Source organism: Tribolium madens, unplaced genomic scaffold (assembly GCF_015345945.1).
Source record: "Tribolium madens isolate multiple individuals breed KSU strain unplaced genomic scaffold, Tmad_KSU_1.1 Scaffold_1;HRSCAF=32;Tcas5.2_LG8, whole genome shotgun sequence".
Taxonomy (NCBI): domain Eukaryota; kingdom Metazoa; phylum Arthropoda; class Insecta; order Coleoptera; family Tenebrionidae; genus Tribolium; species Tribolium madens.
The window spans coordinates 10400648-10415972 of record NW_025400984.1 but is presented as its reverse complement, the minus strand read 5'-3'; the positions used below and the strand labels follow the sequence as shown (position 1 = coordinate 10415972).

At 34.6% G+C, this 15325-nt stretch overlaps 3 protein-coding genes across 6 annotated transcripts in view; 2 read left to right on the top strand and 1 right to left on the bottom strand.

The window, feature by feature from the left end:
* Positions 1-5036, top strand: part of LOC123003605 (DIS3-like exonuclease 2) — a 6960-nt gene extending 1924 nt beyond the window's left edge. Inside the window, exons 2-4 of the mRNA XM_044396470.1 lie at positions 1229-2298; positions 3975-4545; positions 4720-5036. Of these exons, the coding sequence (XP_044252405.1) occupies positions 1229-2298; positions 3975-4545; positions 4720-4959 (1881 nt within the window). The 3' untranslated portion in view covers positions 4960-5036. The remainder of the gene's footprint in view (positions 1-1228; positions 2299-3974; positions 4546-4719) is intronic.
* Positions 5037-6278: 1242 nt separating this feature from the next.
* Positions 6279-15325, bottom strand: part of LOC123003606 (exocyst complex component 7) — a 49506-nt gene continuing 40459 nt past the window's right edge. Inside the window, exons 1-11 of one of the 3 annotated variants that reach the window (XM_044396472.1) lie at positions 9569-9886; positions 8842-8925; positions 8633-8798; positions 8373-8572; positions 7982-8323; positions 7573-7935; positions 7335-7514; positions 7050-7284; positions 6672-6997; positions 6486-6619; positions 6279-6439 (exon numbers count right to left, since the gene is read on the bottom strand). In XM_044396472.1, the coding sequence (XP_044252407.1) occupies positions 6337-6439; positions 6486-6619; positions 6672-6997; positions 7050-7284; positions 7335-7514; positions 7573-7935; positions 7982-8323; positions 8373-8572; positions 8633-8798; positions 8842-8892 (2100 nt within the window). In that variant the 5' untranslated portion in view covers positions 8893-8925; positions 9569-9886 and the 3' untranslated portion in view covers positions 6279-6336. Of the gene's footprint in view, positions 6440-6485; positions 6620-6671; positions 6998-7049; positions 7285-7334; positions 7515-7572; positions 7936-7981; positions 8324-8372; positions 8573-8632; positions 8799-8841; positions 9057-9568; positions 9887-15325 lie in introns of those variants that run through there. The other 2 variants (XM_044396473.1, XM_044396471.1) reach the window with 2 other exon arrangements.
* Positions 9288-15325, top strand: part of LOC123003607 (protein rhomboid-like) — a 45558-nt gene continuing 39520 nt past the window's right edge. Inside the window, exons 1-4 of one of the 2 annotated variants that reach the window (XM_044396475.1) lie at positions 9288-9585; positions 9645-9892; positions 9945-9968; positions 10080-10244. In XM_044396475.1, coding sequence (XP_044252410.1) covers positions 9689-9892; positions 9945-9968; positions 10080-10244 — 393 coding nt within the window. In that variant the 5' untranslated portion in view covers positions 9288-9585; positions 9645-9688. Of the gene's footprint in view, positions 9589-9644; positions 9893-9944; positions 9969-10079; positions 10245-15325 lie in introns of both variants that reach the window. The other variant, XM_044396474.1, reaches the window with a different exon arrangement.

Sequence of the window (15325 nt, the reverse complement as noted above, 5' to 3'; positions counted from 1 at the left end):
AAAAGTCGACGAAAAAAAAGCTGAAAATTTGAAAATTATGAACGTTGGAAAATACAAAAAGGGGATTTTTAACTTTTTTGGTTATTTTTAAGAAATAAAAATTAAAAACACAACTGTCAAACAAAACAATTAAACAAATTAACAATGCATTTTTTTAATAAAAACACATCAAGTTTTTCTTGACTTTTAATTTTTTTAGTTAAAAACTTTTTTAGTAAAATTTTGTTAAAATGCGTAGAAAAATTACGAAACTAAGTAGAAATTAACGTTGTTTTAAATGGTTTTGCACGATTTATTACTTTTTGGAAAATATATCGTCAAAATAAATACAAAAATCACCAAATTAGACCAAAATGTTTGTTAAAAAGTCACTAAATTAAGTTGAAAATTTGCTTTTTTCGACCGTTTAAAAACGTTTATGAGCTAGAAATTCAGTTTTTTGACAAAATTTTGTCAACAAATAAACCAAAACAATTCCAAAATTAATATTACTTTTGTCGTTTTAATTTATTGTATCAACTTATTTTATTATTCTCAAGTTTCTGCTCAAATTTGGAATATTTCGCTCATTTTTTACCTTATTTTTAAGCAAAATTTTTTTCCATAAAGCCAAAAAGTCGCTCAATTTTTGCCTTTTTTAAGCGTTGAAAAAAAGTTTTCTCTCAGAAATGGATTGTTTATTGCAAAATTTTGCCCTAACAAGTAAAAAAATTACCAAATTTCCAGGTCAAAAATTACATTGTTTTTGCTTTTTTTCAAGCGTTTAAGCATGTTTTTGAGATAAAAATATTTTTTTGTTGGATTTTAATGAAAATAAAATAATTTGGTTTTTTTTTGTGTTTTTACCTTTTTTGTTGCTTTTAAGAAATAAAAAATAAAAACAGAACAAAGCATTATTTTCGTTTTCATTTTATAGTAAGATTTTACCAAAAATTGACGTTTTAAACTGTTTTGCACGATTTTTACTCAACAAACGTCAGCAAATTACACTGTTCTACTTACCCTCTTAATTTTATTTTAATAATTTTAATTCTAAATTAATTTTTAAAATTTAACAATTTCGTTTTTTTTTTAATTTACCCAAAGTGTATTTTTATATTTTTTATTCATCCTATTTTGTTTAGTTAACGAGTCGCCCATGTCTGACAGAAACGTCAGCCAATTACAGGGACCTACTTTACCGTCTTAATTTTATTTTCAAATTTGACCATTTGATTTGATTTTCCAGATTCACCCCCGGACCGCTGTTGGTTTCCTGGAGCCCCTCGAGAAGAACAAAGAGTACGCCCTCTTCACCCCCCGCGACAAACGCATCCCTAAAATAAAAATACCGAAAATAAGTTGGCCTAGTGGCTTCCAAACCAAGCCCCAACTCTACCAAGACATTCTTTTTATCGTAAAAATAACGGAATGGAAGGACGTTAAATATGCCCTAGGCACAATTACCGAAAATTTAGGCTTGAATGGTGACCTTAAAGTCGAATCTTTGGCGATTTTGCGCGAGTTTTGCCTCGATCCAACACCATTCGGCGACGATATCAGGGAGTTTTTACCGAAAAATTGCGAAATTTCCACGGGGGAATTACAGAATCGCGAGGATTTGCGAAAGGAGTGTGTTTTCACAATTGATCCAATCACAGCGCGTGATTTAGATGACGCATTATCGTGCAAGGAGTTGACCAATGGGAATTTCGAAGTCGGTGTTCACATTTCCGACGCTTCTTATTTCCTACCCGAAAAAACACGATTGGATGAAATTGTCAAAAATAAAGCAACGACGATTTACATGGTCGATAATGTGTATCACATGCTTCCGGTGGAGTTGTGTCTCCATTGTTCCCTACTTCCGGGGGAGGATAAACTCACTTTTAGTGTTTTTTGGGAGTTGACACCAACTGGGGACATTGTCAACTTTAGGATAACACGATCGGTGATCAATTCGTGTGTACAACTCGCCTATGAACATGCACAAATGATGATTGATGATCCATACCGGAAGTTTGAGGATGAACTTCCGGAAATTCACAACGGGTTTACTTCCGTTGATCTCACGAAACGAGTCAATGATTTGCAAAAAATCGCCGTGTGTTTGAGGGAGAAACGGAGACAAAATGGGGCTTTGAAAATCGATCAAATTAAAATTGGGTTTGCTTTGGATCCAGCCACTGGTGAGCCGAAGGAATTTTTTATTTGTGAGAATAAACCGGCTCATAGATTGATCGAGGAATTTATGCTTTTGGCTAATATGACGGTGGCGAAGTGGATCAATGAGGCCTATCCAGATTTGGCCTTTTTGAGGTGATTTTTTTTACAGGAAACTACTTTACCGTTCTAATTTAATTTTTAAAATTTGACAATTTCGATTTTTTTAAATTCATCCTCTTTTGTTTACTTAACGAGTCGTCCATGTCTGACAGAAATGTCAATAAATTACAGGGACTCACTTTACCGTTTTTTGCCACTTATTTTTATCCCTTTTGTTTATTTAACGAGTCGCCTATGTCGCAATTCCCAGAATTTGATTATTTGGATTTTTCAGGATTTGCCACAAAGGCAAATTACAGCAATCTACCTTACCGTCTTAATTCTATTTTAAAATTTTGATCATTTGGAATTTTTCAAATGCAAATTACAAGAATCTGTTTTACCGTTTTAATTTTATTTTCAAAATTTGACAATTTGTATTTTACCAGATTTACCATAAAGAGGACATTTTTTTAATTCACTTTTTTGTTTAGTTAACGAGTCGCCTATGTTTTATAGAAACGTCATAAATTACAGGAATCTACTTTACTGTCTTAATTTAATTTTTATTTGATTTTTTCGATTTTTCTAAATGTACAACAGTGCGTGTTTTTATATTTCTTATTTCATCCTTTTTCTTTACTTAACGAGTCGTCTTTGATCGAAACGTCAACACAAATTACAGGACACTACTTTACCGTCTTAATTTAATTTTAAAAATTTGACAATTTTGATTTTTCTAAATTCATCCTCTTCTTTTGTTTACTTAACGAGTCGCCCATGTTTGACAGAAACGTCAATAAATTACCGGGACCCACTTTACCGTCTTTTATCACAAAGGAAGTATATTTATTTTACCCCTTTTGTTTATTTAACGAGTCGCCTATGTCAGACAGAAGAGTCAGCGCAATTTCCAAAATTTGATTATTTGGATTTTTCCGGATTTACCACAAAGGGAGTTTTTTTTAATTTACTTCTTTTGTCTATTTAACGAGTCACTTATGTCTGATAAAAACGTCAGCGCAAATTATAGGAATCTACCTTACCGTCTTAATTTTATTTTAAGATTTTGATCATTTGGAATCTTTCAAATACAAATTACAAGAATCTACTTTACTGTCTTAATTTAATTTTCAAAATTTGACAATTTGTATTTTACCGGAGGATTTTTTTTCACTTTTTTGTTTAGTTAACGAGTCGCCTATGTTTCATAGAAACGTCATAAATTACAGGAATCTACTTTACTGTTTTAATTTAATTTTTAAAATTTGATTTTTTCGATTGTTCGAAAATTGAAAATATTTTATTTTGACAAAAATGCTCGAACAGGTCATTTTTTTTGTTAAATACAAAATTCTCAACTTGATTTAAAACTGTTTGATATTATTCCACTTTTTGCATTTTTTTTTCGAAATTTTTATGTAATTAATATTTTGGTGTTGTTGTCTAAAAAAATAGGGGTTTCTATTTAAGAAAAATGTCGATGACGTCATTACTCAAAAGCCAAAAAGTGTATTTTTTAAAAAGTAAATTGATGTTTGAGCATTTTTGTCAAAACAAAATGATTTCAGTTTTTTAATAACATTATTGCATAATTTTGCCGCTCACTTTTATTTACGTTTCATAGAAATTACAGAAATCTACTTTACCGACTTAATTTTAAAGAATATATATAATAATATATATATCTACTTTATCGTGGTACTTTTAATTTAAATTTGCCTATTTAGATTACACGAGGCCCCCAAGCCGACCATGATGACCGAACTTCAAAGAAACCTCGAGACTCTCGGCCTCCACATCGACATTTCCACTTCGGGGGGCATCCAGTCCTCCCTCAACAAGTACATCAGTGAAGACTACTGGGGAAAGGCCCGTATGATCGTCCTCAACCACTTATTGGCCAAGCCTATGAAAAGGGCGCGGTATTTTTGTGCCGGGGCCCTTGAGGAGGACCTCGATTTCAGTCATTATGCCCTTAGTATACCCATCTACACCCATTTTACGTCCCCCATACGTCGATATGCTGATATAATGGTACATAGATTGCTCGCGGCTAGTTTAAATTACAGAGAGAAACCCATGTGGGTGTCTGAGGAAGTCGCAACGGTTGCAGAAACGTGTAATAGACAGAAATATCACGCAAAGCGGGCTGGGGAGGCGAGTTGTGACTTGTTTTTAGCGCATTTTGTCGAGAGGAATCAACCGGTGGTTGAAGATGCTGTGGTTGTGGATACGAAGGAGAGGTCCATTGATGTTATTGTGGTCAAGACGGGGAGTGTTGTCAGGATTTACACCAATGTAAGTTTTTTTTTGAAAAATTTGTTTAAAAAATTTTATATGTCAAAAACTTTTGACATTTGACATGTCAAATTTGACATTTTAATGATACTGATGATCCTGTATATGGTTTTTTATAATTATTTAGTAATAGCCTGTAGCAAAAAACACCCTGTATAATGTTTTGTTTGTTAGAATTTTGGGGAGAACGTGACGTGGAAAAGTGAGGAAATTAAAATAAGAAGGTCGGCCGATGAGGAAAATGCCAAGAAGATGTGGAAGATTTTTGTGAAATTTCCAAAGACTGTCAAAGAGCCGGAAAGTTTTATGGTGTTGGAAATTTTTACGTTGGTAAGAGTGGAATTGACAAGGAAGCACAAAACGAATAAATTAGAAGCGAAGTTGGTGAGGCCAATACAGCTTGTGTCACCGTGAAATTGAAAAAATTGTAGTGTTTGATTGTTTTTTAAAATCATGTCTGTAACGAAATTAAATAAAAATTTGACTATTTATTTTTTCGGATTGACCAGAAAGGGAGATGTATTTTACTTCTTTTGTCTATTTAACGAGTTGTCTATGTCTGATTGAAACGTCAGCACAAATTACAGGAATCTACCTTACCGTCTTAATTTTATTTTTGATTATTTGGGGTTTGTTAAATGCAAATTACAAGAATGTATTTTAGCGTCTAAATTTTATTTTTGAAATTTGACAATTTGTATTTTATTTTTTTATTTCACTGTTTTGATTAGTTAACGAGTCGCCTATGTATCACAGAAACGTCATAAATTACAGGAATTTACTTTACCGTTCTATTTATTTTCAAAATTTGATTATTTGGATTTTACCAAATTCACCATAAAGAGGGTATTTTATATTTTTTATTTCAACGCTTTTGTTTATTTAACGAGACACTTTTTTGTCTATTTAACGAGTCGCCCATGTGTGACAAAAGCGTCAGCGCAAATTACAGGAATATAATTTACCGTCTTTATTTTATTTTTAAATTTTGATTTTGAAACCCTCAAAGATTATTTCATTTCATCTTTTTTGTTTACTTAACGAGTCGCTAATGTCAGACAGAAACGTCAGGGTGCTCTTAATTTTATTTTAAAAATTTTAATCATTTCAATTTTTCAAATTCAAATTACAGGCATTTACTTTACCGTCCTAATTTAATTATTAAAATTTGGCATTTCAGATTTTTCTAAATTTACCCAGTAGATATTTTTTATTCCTCCTCTTTTGTTTACTTAAGGAATCGCCCATGTCTGGCAGCAAATTACAGGAATCTACCTTACCGTGTTAATTTTACTTTAATATTTTGATCGTTTGGATTTTTGCAAATGCAAATTACAAGAATCTACTATACTGTCTTAATTTTATTTTTGAAATTTGACAATTTGCATTTTTCCAGAGGATATCTTTTTATTTCACTTTTTTGTTTAGTTAACGAGTCGCCTATGTTTCATAGAAACGTCATAAATTACAGGAATCTACTTTACCGTCTCAATTTTATTTTCTTAATTTTTTTTCACATTTACCCTGGACCGCTGTTACTTTTCTGGATCCTGTACAGCTTGATTCTTTTATAATGATTGGTCTGTATCGTAAATTAAATAAAAAACCACCAAAACAATTAAAAATCGCCAATTGTAGCGATAAACTTTTACAGATATTTTTACTTTTTTACTAAAGAAACAACAAATATTTTAGTCTTGTAAGTTTCTTTGATCTCAATAAACTTTAAACACTTTCAAATTTGTATATTTATTCAACTTACGATTACATAAATAACAATGATTTTTTTTTTCAAGCAGCCACATCAAAAAATCGGTCAATAACCGCCGACACCTCATCAGGCTTATGCTTAATGTACTTTTCCGGATTTTTCGTAAACTGAACCCCTGCATACCTGCAAAAACCCTCAACTTGATTTTTTCACACCTCACATCTCTTACATGTTATAAAACGAATTATATTTCGGAATAATCAGCTCTTTATTATCCCTTTTAATACTCTCGCGCAGCTCAACATCCGGAATCGAATATCCGCGTTGCACTTTGGCGATATCCTCAATTTCCTTATTAAAACCCTGGAAAAAAAATCACTTTTCGAGTTTGAAAATAAAAAAAAAAAAAACTCACGGCAAATTTCTCCTTAATTACGGCCCTGTCCTTATCCCGGAGCTTATCTCCGTGCAAAAGATTAACAGGCGAGTCATCACACCAGATATAATTCAAGAGTTTACCCCAACTTTGCGAATAAGCTTTTTTGTGTTCTTGAATCGAATTGTGATAATATTCCTCACATTTCGGCTCGGAAATTAAATATAATTCCAACAAAGTGCTCCGCTGTAGTGACTTTAAGACATAATTGTTGTTATTTAAACGAAAAATTGCTTTCAAGGCTGGATCACTATACTGTTCACTCTTACTAATCAAAGTGTGATTCAACTGTACTAAAACCTTCTCTAAAATTGAGAAAAAAAAACAACTTGACTTGAATTTAATCGCAAATGTTACTGATATAGAGGCCTAGAAGGGCTTTGTTGGTATCACTGGCCTTCAAACGGTCCAATTGTTTCGCATAACTGACATCCTGGACCAAAACCATACCTATAGTATCCGTATAGTCGAGCAACTGTTCCAAAAACATAATCACGTTGCTTGTGAGTTCGTGTACAGTCCCGTCGCTAGGCAACTGTGTCACCGAATCCGATCGTAAACTCTCGATAAAATCCTCGAGTGCTTTCGCTCCCTAGCAACCAATCAAATAACACGAAATGACACAATCAAGTCACCTCTCACCGTCGAATGTAACATCCCCAAAATGGCGTCAAATTTCGACTTGACATTCAAATCGCACTCTTCCACCGTTCGTTCAAACTCGGGTTTCAACGAACGCAATTGTTTCAAAATCGGAAAAACCACCAATACTGTGCCAAAATCATGTCGACTTATGCATTTCTTTGCACGTGAAACTATATTCTGAAAAAATCGAGTCAGCCTTGTTTGAGGTTTGAGGTTTGAGTCACATGACACAAACCTCGCCATCTTGAACAATAGTATCCATAGCCTCCCTGACTATCAATTCGAAAACACGTGGTTGATGTCTCGGTGCGATAATCCCCTTAATCAAGGCCTGCTCAATTTGCATTAGTTTATGTAGAGCAATCACGCACACTAGATAATTCTCCAATTCTTGCTCGTTATCAAACTCCTCCCCGTTATAGGCGGGGTCAAGTAAATGGGAGGAGGCACGTCGTGTGCCAAGTGTCAAACCCGTCGAATGTTCGAGTGTTTGTGACGCTTTTAGAAACATTCGATTGGCTTTGCGTTCGAAGGCGTGGTGGAGGCGGCGCGTCGACGGTTTGCGACTAGCTTCATGGCGATTTTGGAACTTAGGGCGCTAGAAATTTATTTTTTCTCAGGTTGGTACAATAGTACCAACTTACCAGCATTGGGGAACTAGCAACACCATGGACACTACCCCCACTGACGCTCTTCTGATGGTTGCGTAACATTGTCAAAGACCGTTGTAAAACAGCCCCACGGACTTTACCATAAACTGTTAAATATTCATCACGGCCGTTATCAAGTAACCAGTTGGCGATTTTGATCAAATAGGATTTAGTATGTTCGGGGATTTGAACTGGTGGGACCTTTTCGCGGTTATCGGAATTCTCGAAATTGATCAAATCGAGAAGAATGACCGGAAGCATAGGAGTGTTATACTTATCCAAAACTGTTTTAAACTCAGAGTTGAGTTTGTCGCTACCTTTGTGAAATAAAGTGGTCTAAAAAACGTTTTTGCGTTTTTCTAACCTCAAAAAATGATTGACTTACGACGTTTTCGAGTTCTACGCTTTGGGGGATGTGTTTCTCGAAGTATTTTTGTGCTTTTGCAAGTCGATTCAAGGAGTGAATATAATCGTCTAAATCAATTCCACTTTCGCCCGGTCCTTTCTCAATTACGCTCTCCACTTCACTTGAAACGTTGTAATAGCTAATGACATCGTCGAGAAATGTAAGAGTTTGGTCAATATCTAATAATTTGAGTCAAAGAAAAACATTCAAAATTGATTCTTGATACGTTTCAAGGATACTAATTTGTGACTTTTGCAAATTTTCTGTATCATTGTAGACAGGCAAAATAGTGTCCTCGAGTCGTGAGAGACGCTCCTCAAACGAATTTAAAATCGTATCAATGCCTTTCGTGATATGAGAGCTCTTTTTCAGTCGTTCTGTCAGTAAAGTGAGGTTGGATTTCTCCTAAAGACAAGATTAGGTTATATCACGGTTTCGAGTCACTCACCTTCTCTAATTTGCTTGTAATCTCATAAGTGCGTTCCTCGACGATATTCATGGTGTTTAATCGCAATTTTTGGGCGAATTACAGCTAAAATTGCATAATTACAATTAAAAATTGAGTAATTTGACATTCACGTCATTTGACACTATCAACAAACTTGACAACAACAAATCCCTAAATTATTAGAACAAATCGCTTTGTAGCGGCTCTTCTTTGTTCCTCATTGTGTTTAATCGCAATATTTGAGTGAAATACAACCAAAATTGCATAATTACGACTAAAAAACAATTATTGACGCCCATAAATCAACAAACTTGACAAACAAAAAATCCCCAAACAACAGAAAAATCAAAAATTTCTCTTGTTTGTCAACAATAAAATCGATTTTCCGATAAATCAGTCTAGACACGCACCGTTTCGTGATTCATGCCAGTCGCCCGTCAAATTTTTCACCCTAATTTCCCCCAAAACCACCCTAGTTTTCTCCGGTCGACTTGATTTAAAATCAATGAAACCGAGAGGGGATGAATTTTCACGATAGGGGAATTTGGAGTTGAGTTGGAGGAAAAGTGAAAATTGCAGGAGTGCAGAACGTGCGGCGTGTTTTTCTTTTATTTTTTCAGTATTTTTCAGGCGTTTTTGTTAATTGTGCGTGAATTTGTGCGGAAAATTCGTCCATTTTTTCAGTTTTAGTGTTAGGAAGTTGGCGACAACGATTCTGGTCACTCACCTGTAACAATAATAATAGTAGTAATAATAATAGTTGTAAAAATGCGCGGATTTTTTTTTATATTTGTGATTTTTAGTAAATTAGTCGAGACGCAAACCGGTCGATGCAGTTTCCGGTATTATGCTGTCACACTCGGCATGGCCTCATCGAGTGTCGCCCTCTACCACCCAGATCCTCCCTCATGCCCAATCATCCGAATCCGGGATCGAACCCGGACACATAGCGACAATCACCGGATCTTTGGCCTCGTTTCCGGATCACTATGATACGGATCTGGGGAGCGAATCGGACGAAGCCGAACTTAAACGAACACTTTTACGAGACGTAAGCCCCTTTCACACGCAACAAAAAACACAAACAAAACGTTTAATTGCAGCAATGGCGCCAGTTTTTCGACAAGGTATACAGAGTGGATGAGTATGGCAATTGCTTTTTTCCAATGTGGTGAAAAATGCAGTTTCCATACTCTAGAATCACGTTTGAAATGATTTTAATCGCGTTGGGTTGGCAGTACGACCCGGAGGGTTTCGGGGAAATCCCCTGGGCCGACTTGATTTCAGCCATGTCCGATCCGGAATTTCGCCACCGTGTCAGCACCGGAAAACGCGAAATCCTTTTAGAGAAAGCCAGGAGTGCCACAACACCGGCGATTACATTCCAAGACTTCGTCAACGTGGTGAGTGATTTTGATTCTATTGTGTTGGTAACGCTGGTAGAAAGACCGCCCACACTAATGACATTTCTCAAATTCCTCGTTAATGTGACAAGCAATAAATAACCGGTCACAATAGTGAAATCCCCCTATTGTTGGGGATTTTCGGTCGGTGTGGTACGCCTGAGGGATGACGTCTCATTTGACTTTTGTTATGTCACTTTTGTTTTTATCGCGGCTTGCTCGATGAACTCGGCGAATTCTTCGCATTGCGACGACGGACGATTTCAAGGCCGAACGCGGGTGGTGCACCTTCATCAGGGGCCCACTACCTACCTGAAACTCACTCTCGCTATCTGCGAGATAAGCTCATTGCGAAAATTATTGCACCGATGGATGTGTGGTATTCAGGAACTGGTTTCAAGAGAGCAAAAAAATCAAAACACCGAGACGATGAAGGAAAAAAGAGACAGTCGGAACGCGCTGATTAGTCAATTTAATTTAATCGCAACGATAGCGAATAAATATCAAGTGGCCGCGTAGCAAAATGACACTAGAAATGTCAAAAAATGACATTTATCTGTCATCCATAAGCTACCATGATCGGAGTTTTTTTTGTTAAAAGCCCCAATCAGGCGCTAAATCGTTGTTATTCGGCCCTGTCCTAAAGCAAACAAATCCCCGACCCATCGCAAATAATTACAATTCGGCTCTGGCGTGATTAGAGAGCCGGCTTTTGGTCAGAAGTCGGCGCCGACTGCGTTTGAGGTTATGTCGTAATTTGACAATGTGGAAAATTTGACAGGTAGTGTGACCTTGATATAGGTGGTCTGCTCATTAGTGATTGTTGCGGAAATACCTTTCTTGTGTTATACAAATTGATTTATTATTCTTTTTCTGGACGGATAATTGAAACTGTCATTTTTAATTTCGGACGGAAAACTAATTTATTTAAGTTTTTATTTCGCTGCTTCAGTTTTAATTAATTTCGTTTTTTTTTGTGTTTGGTGACGGGAAGTTTGGAGAGCAATTATATGCAAAATTTCATCACGAAAGGAAACAATACGGAGCAAGAAACGATAATTTAATTAAGACGGCAGGAAACTTGCACGGGCTTGTTAGCTTGATTTAGTGGTACCGTAGCGTGGTACCACCGTTTTTTGGGTGATACAGGGTGTTCGGGCAAAAAATTTTGATATTTGACCATTTTTTTTCCATAATTATTCAGTCAATAGATTTTTTTACATTTTTTCATGTTCCTGGTGTCTTATCTTACTTGGCATTTTTCTCTGGGGCGCGATTTTTGAAACACCCTGTATTTTCCATAAGACGACTGAACGGTGGTTTAACACCCTGTAAAAGTGAATCACAGTTAAGTAGGTAAAATTTATACAAATTATTAAAACGTCAAAATCCATACTTTTGAAAATGATTTAGGGTAAATCCGGGAAAAATTGACATCATTTTTTATGAATTTAAAAGAATGTATTTCTATTTTTATATATGAAGAAAACATTTATGGTTTTTCAAAATTTGATTCAGCTTTCCCGGAATTACCCTATAAGTTAGGTGTTTTAAAGTGTGGTCCATAATTCCCGGACTTGCCCTATAAATTACTCATGGTTGGGTACAAATATGAACAATGGATGTGAAAGTGAAATTGTGTTTTTGTTTAAAAATACAGGGTGAACATAAAATAACGCACAAAATTCATATTCTTATGGAATCATTTTTCCAACACTTATGACGTCATTGGTTTTAAGTAATGACGTCATCATTATTGACATTGACATTTTTGTTTACAGTTTTTGGTTCCCGTTTCTAGCTAAACAATTTCAAGTAAGATATACAGGGTGTCCTAAGAAAAACGTTAAAAGTTGTCGGGGGTGATTTTTTAGATTAATTATGAAATTATCGCTCTAGCTTCTTTAGGAGGCATTTCCGGACTTATGTCCATAGGAACTTTTTTTCCTATCTTGACCCAAGGAATCGCCCTACCAATTTTTTAATGTTTCTTTTTCGGACACCCTGTATATTTTTGATTTTATGGGATTGTTTTAAAGAATCACAATCGGTGGTAGCATTGGTATTTTCGGCTCCCTACATAGCATTCCGTTGTGAAATGAGATTATTTTGAATGTGGAACCCCCTTATTTGCATTGTTTGTTCGTTCCTTGGTACACACAAATCCAACAATGCCACTTAATGCCATTATAATTTTCCATGCGGTCGGTCTTAATGGTCGTTAATCGTCATGAATGCGATTTCGGTCGAAAATCTCCTTTGTCATCGGACATTTTGACATTTTCCACCCAAAAATTCCGTGTCATTAGTCGCTAACAAGTGTAACAATCCGATGAATGGAAGATTTACGTCTTTATTTTTTCGGCTAGTTTGAGGTAGTCGTTTTTGTTGGGGTAATCTTCCGAGTGTGTTTACACATTCCGACCGATTTTATGCAAAATATGCACGAGACCGGTGCACGAGTGCTCTAATACAGGGTGTCCTAGCGAGTTGGAAAAGGCCATTTAATGGTAAAATTTAAAAAAATTGAATACGACATTGATAGATACTAATCTAGTGCATCACCTAAAATCAATTTCGACCATACAGCGTGTCCCAAAAATAAGCTATGATACTAACTTGGGTTTTTTTAAATGAAACACTCTATGTTTCTTTGCATTTTTGGATGTAGCTTTTTAAAACAATGTTTTTACGCTAAACTTGTATTAGTCGATTTCGCTTAGTTTTAGAAATAAGATGTTTTTTTTGACGAATGCACTTTTTAAAAATTTATTACACAAAAATTAAGACAGCTAGAACAAATTTTTTCTTACTTCTGCAAAGAGAAAAGTACAGAATATAAAGCTGTAGCAATTTTTTAGTGTTTTGCATTTGTAAAGATTAACAAATTAAGAATTTTGTTGAAAGTTAAATAACTTAAAAAATTTAAATGGAACACCCCATTTTTTATTTTTGCATCTAATAGATTGATAAATTGTCTATCTAAAAAAAATAACTTTTAATGTCTAGAATTGATAAATGAAAAGATATTTAACATTCAATATTAATTGTAGCAACAATGATTATCAATATCTGAGCATTGTTGATACTATGGCTTTTATGATTTATCCAGAGATTGTAAAAGTCGTTATAAATACTAAAATTCGAATTATTTTATTGTAAAAATAAAGAATAATGGATTCAGTTTAACACAAATGTGATTATTAAATGATATTTCTTCCATCTCTTGTGCAACTGTGCACTTTTTGGCTACTGAAACAATAGTTTTTTTTTTATGTTTAACGTTAAATATCTTTTTAGTTATTAATTATAAACACCTAAATGTAAATAATTTTAGAAAGACAATTTAATAATCTTTTAAATGCAAAAACAATAAATTTAATTTTTTTAAGTTATTGAACTTTTAACAAACGCCTTCATTTTTTTATCTTTGCAAATGCGACACAGTAAAAAAATGTTACAACCTTATAGCTTGTACCTTCTTCTATGCAGTAGTAAAAAAATAATATTTCTAGATTTCTTAGTTTTTGTGTACTAAATTTTCAAAAAGTGCATGTTTTTGTCAAAAAAAAACGTCGCAAAATCGACCAATAAAAGTTTAGCTTAAATACATTGTCACAAAAATCCACATCTAAAAACGCTTTATTTAAAAAAAAAAACACAAGTTTGTATTGTAACTTATTTTTGAGACACGCTGTATAGTTGAAAATAATTTTATGCGATGGACTAGATTAGTATTTATCAATGTCTTATAATTTTTTTTTAATTTCACCATTTAAAGGTCAGTAATGGGCTTTTTCACCTCGCTGGTACACCCTGTATAATGAAATTCGGGTATGAAAATCCCGTTATAATTTCCAGATAAATATGTCGCTCGTGTTGCCGAAAATATGTTTCGGCTTGTTTTTTGTCTGTGTGAAGCTACGACACGTGATGGTTTATTCATGGCCGACTATGAAAAATATAGAATTGAAAAGTTGAACAAACGCTGGCAGCATATCAATAAATAACCCATCACGACATGTCATTTCGTCGGTTTTTCGGTAATTTATTTGATGGTCGCCGCCAGTGGCGTACTGAGGGATTTTTAAATGAAAATTTTCGCTTTGTTAAAGGTGTCGACAGTGTAGGTGGTCTGTTTGTAAAGACGGATTCGTCTCGCTTAATGTCCATTTCATGATTTGTAGAATATTTGTGCCGTTGCTAATAAATTTATTATGTCGGTGTGTATGTATGGAAATAAAATTTGTTTTTGTGGTTGAGTGAGGACACAGCTGATGCGATAAAGCGGCGTATCTTTCGATATCGTCGTCAGACTTTCCGGCCTGATGGCCACTAGGGCTCCCACCTGCCACTCTTCGTCGTGCCCAACTTGACCTACCGCTTACAGACTCAAATCAGCCTCAACAGCAACTTTATAATCGTGCAAATGCTCAATTATCTTACTACGATATACGAGAGCGATGCGCTTCGACAGACACGAGACGAATTAACGATCCGAATTATTAGCATTAGCGCCGACAACAAGTTTTAGACTTTTTTTTGTTAATTTTTTGCATTTCGGTAAAGGTTAAAAGTGGCGTTTGGATTTTCCAAGGGCCAAAAAAATATTTATTACTCTTAAAACCTGTAGGAATAAGCAATACAGGGTGCGCCAGAACTCACGCCCCAGAGAAAAATGCCATATAAGGTAAGATACCAGGAACATGGAAAAAATGTTAAAAAAATTTTATTTATAAAAATTTCGAAGGGTTTAAAGTTTGCATTTTGACTCTATTCACTTTTCAAAAACATCAAATTTCGGAATTTTAACTTAAATTTGAAATTGTGACTTCATATCTGTGAATTTTGACGTAGTGTCCTGAAATACTGATTATTTTTTGGAATTTCAGACTTTTGTTTTGTTTCTAATTTTGGAATATTTTTGGAACTGAATATTCGGAAAATCTGTGAATTTTCATATTCTGTCTTGAAATTCCGAGTATTATTTTSAAAATTCAGTCTTTAAAATCATCAAATTTTATTTTCCAGAATTCCAARTTTAAGGCTCGAAATTCTGACTTCAAACCTGTGAATTTTGA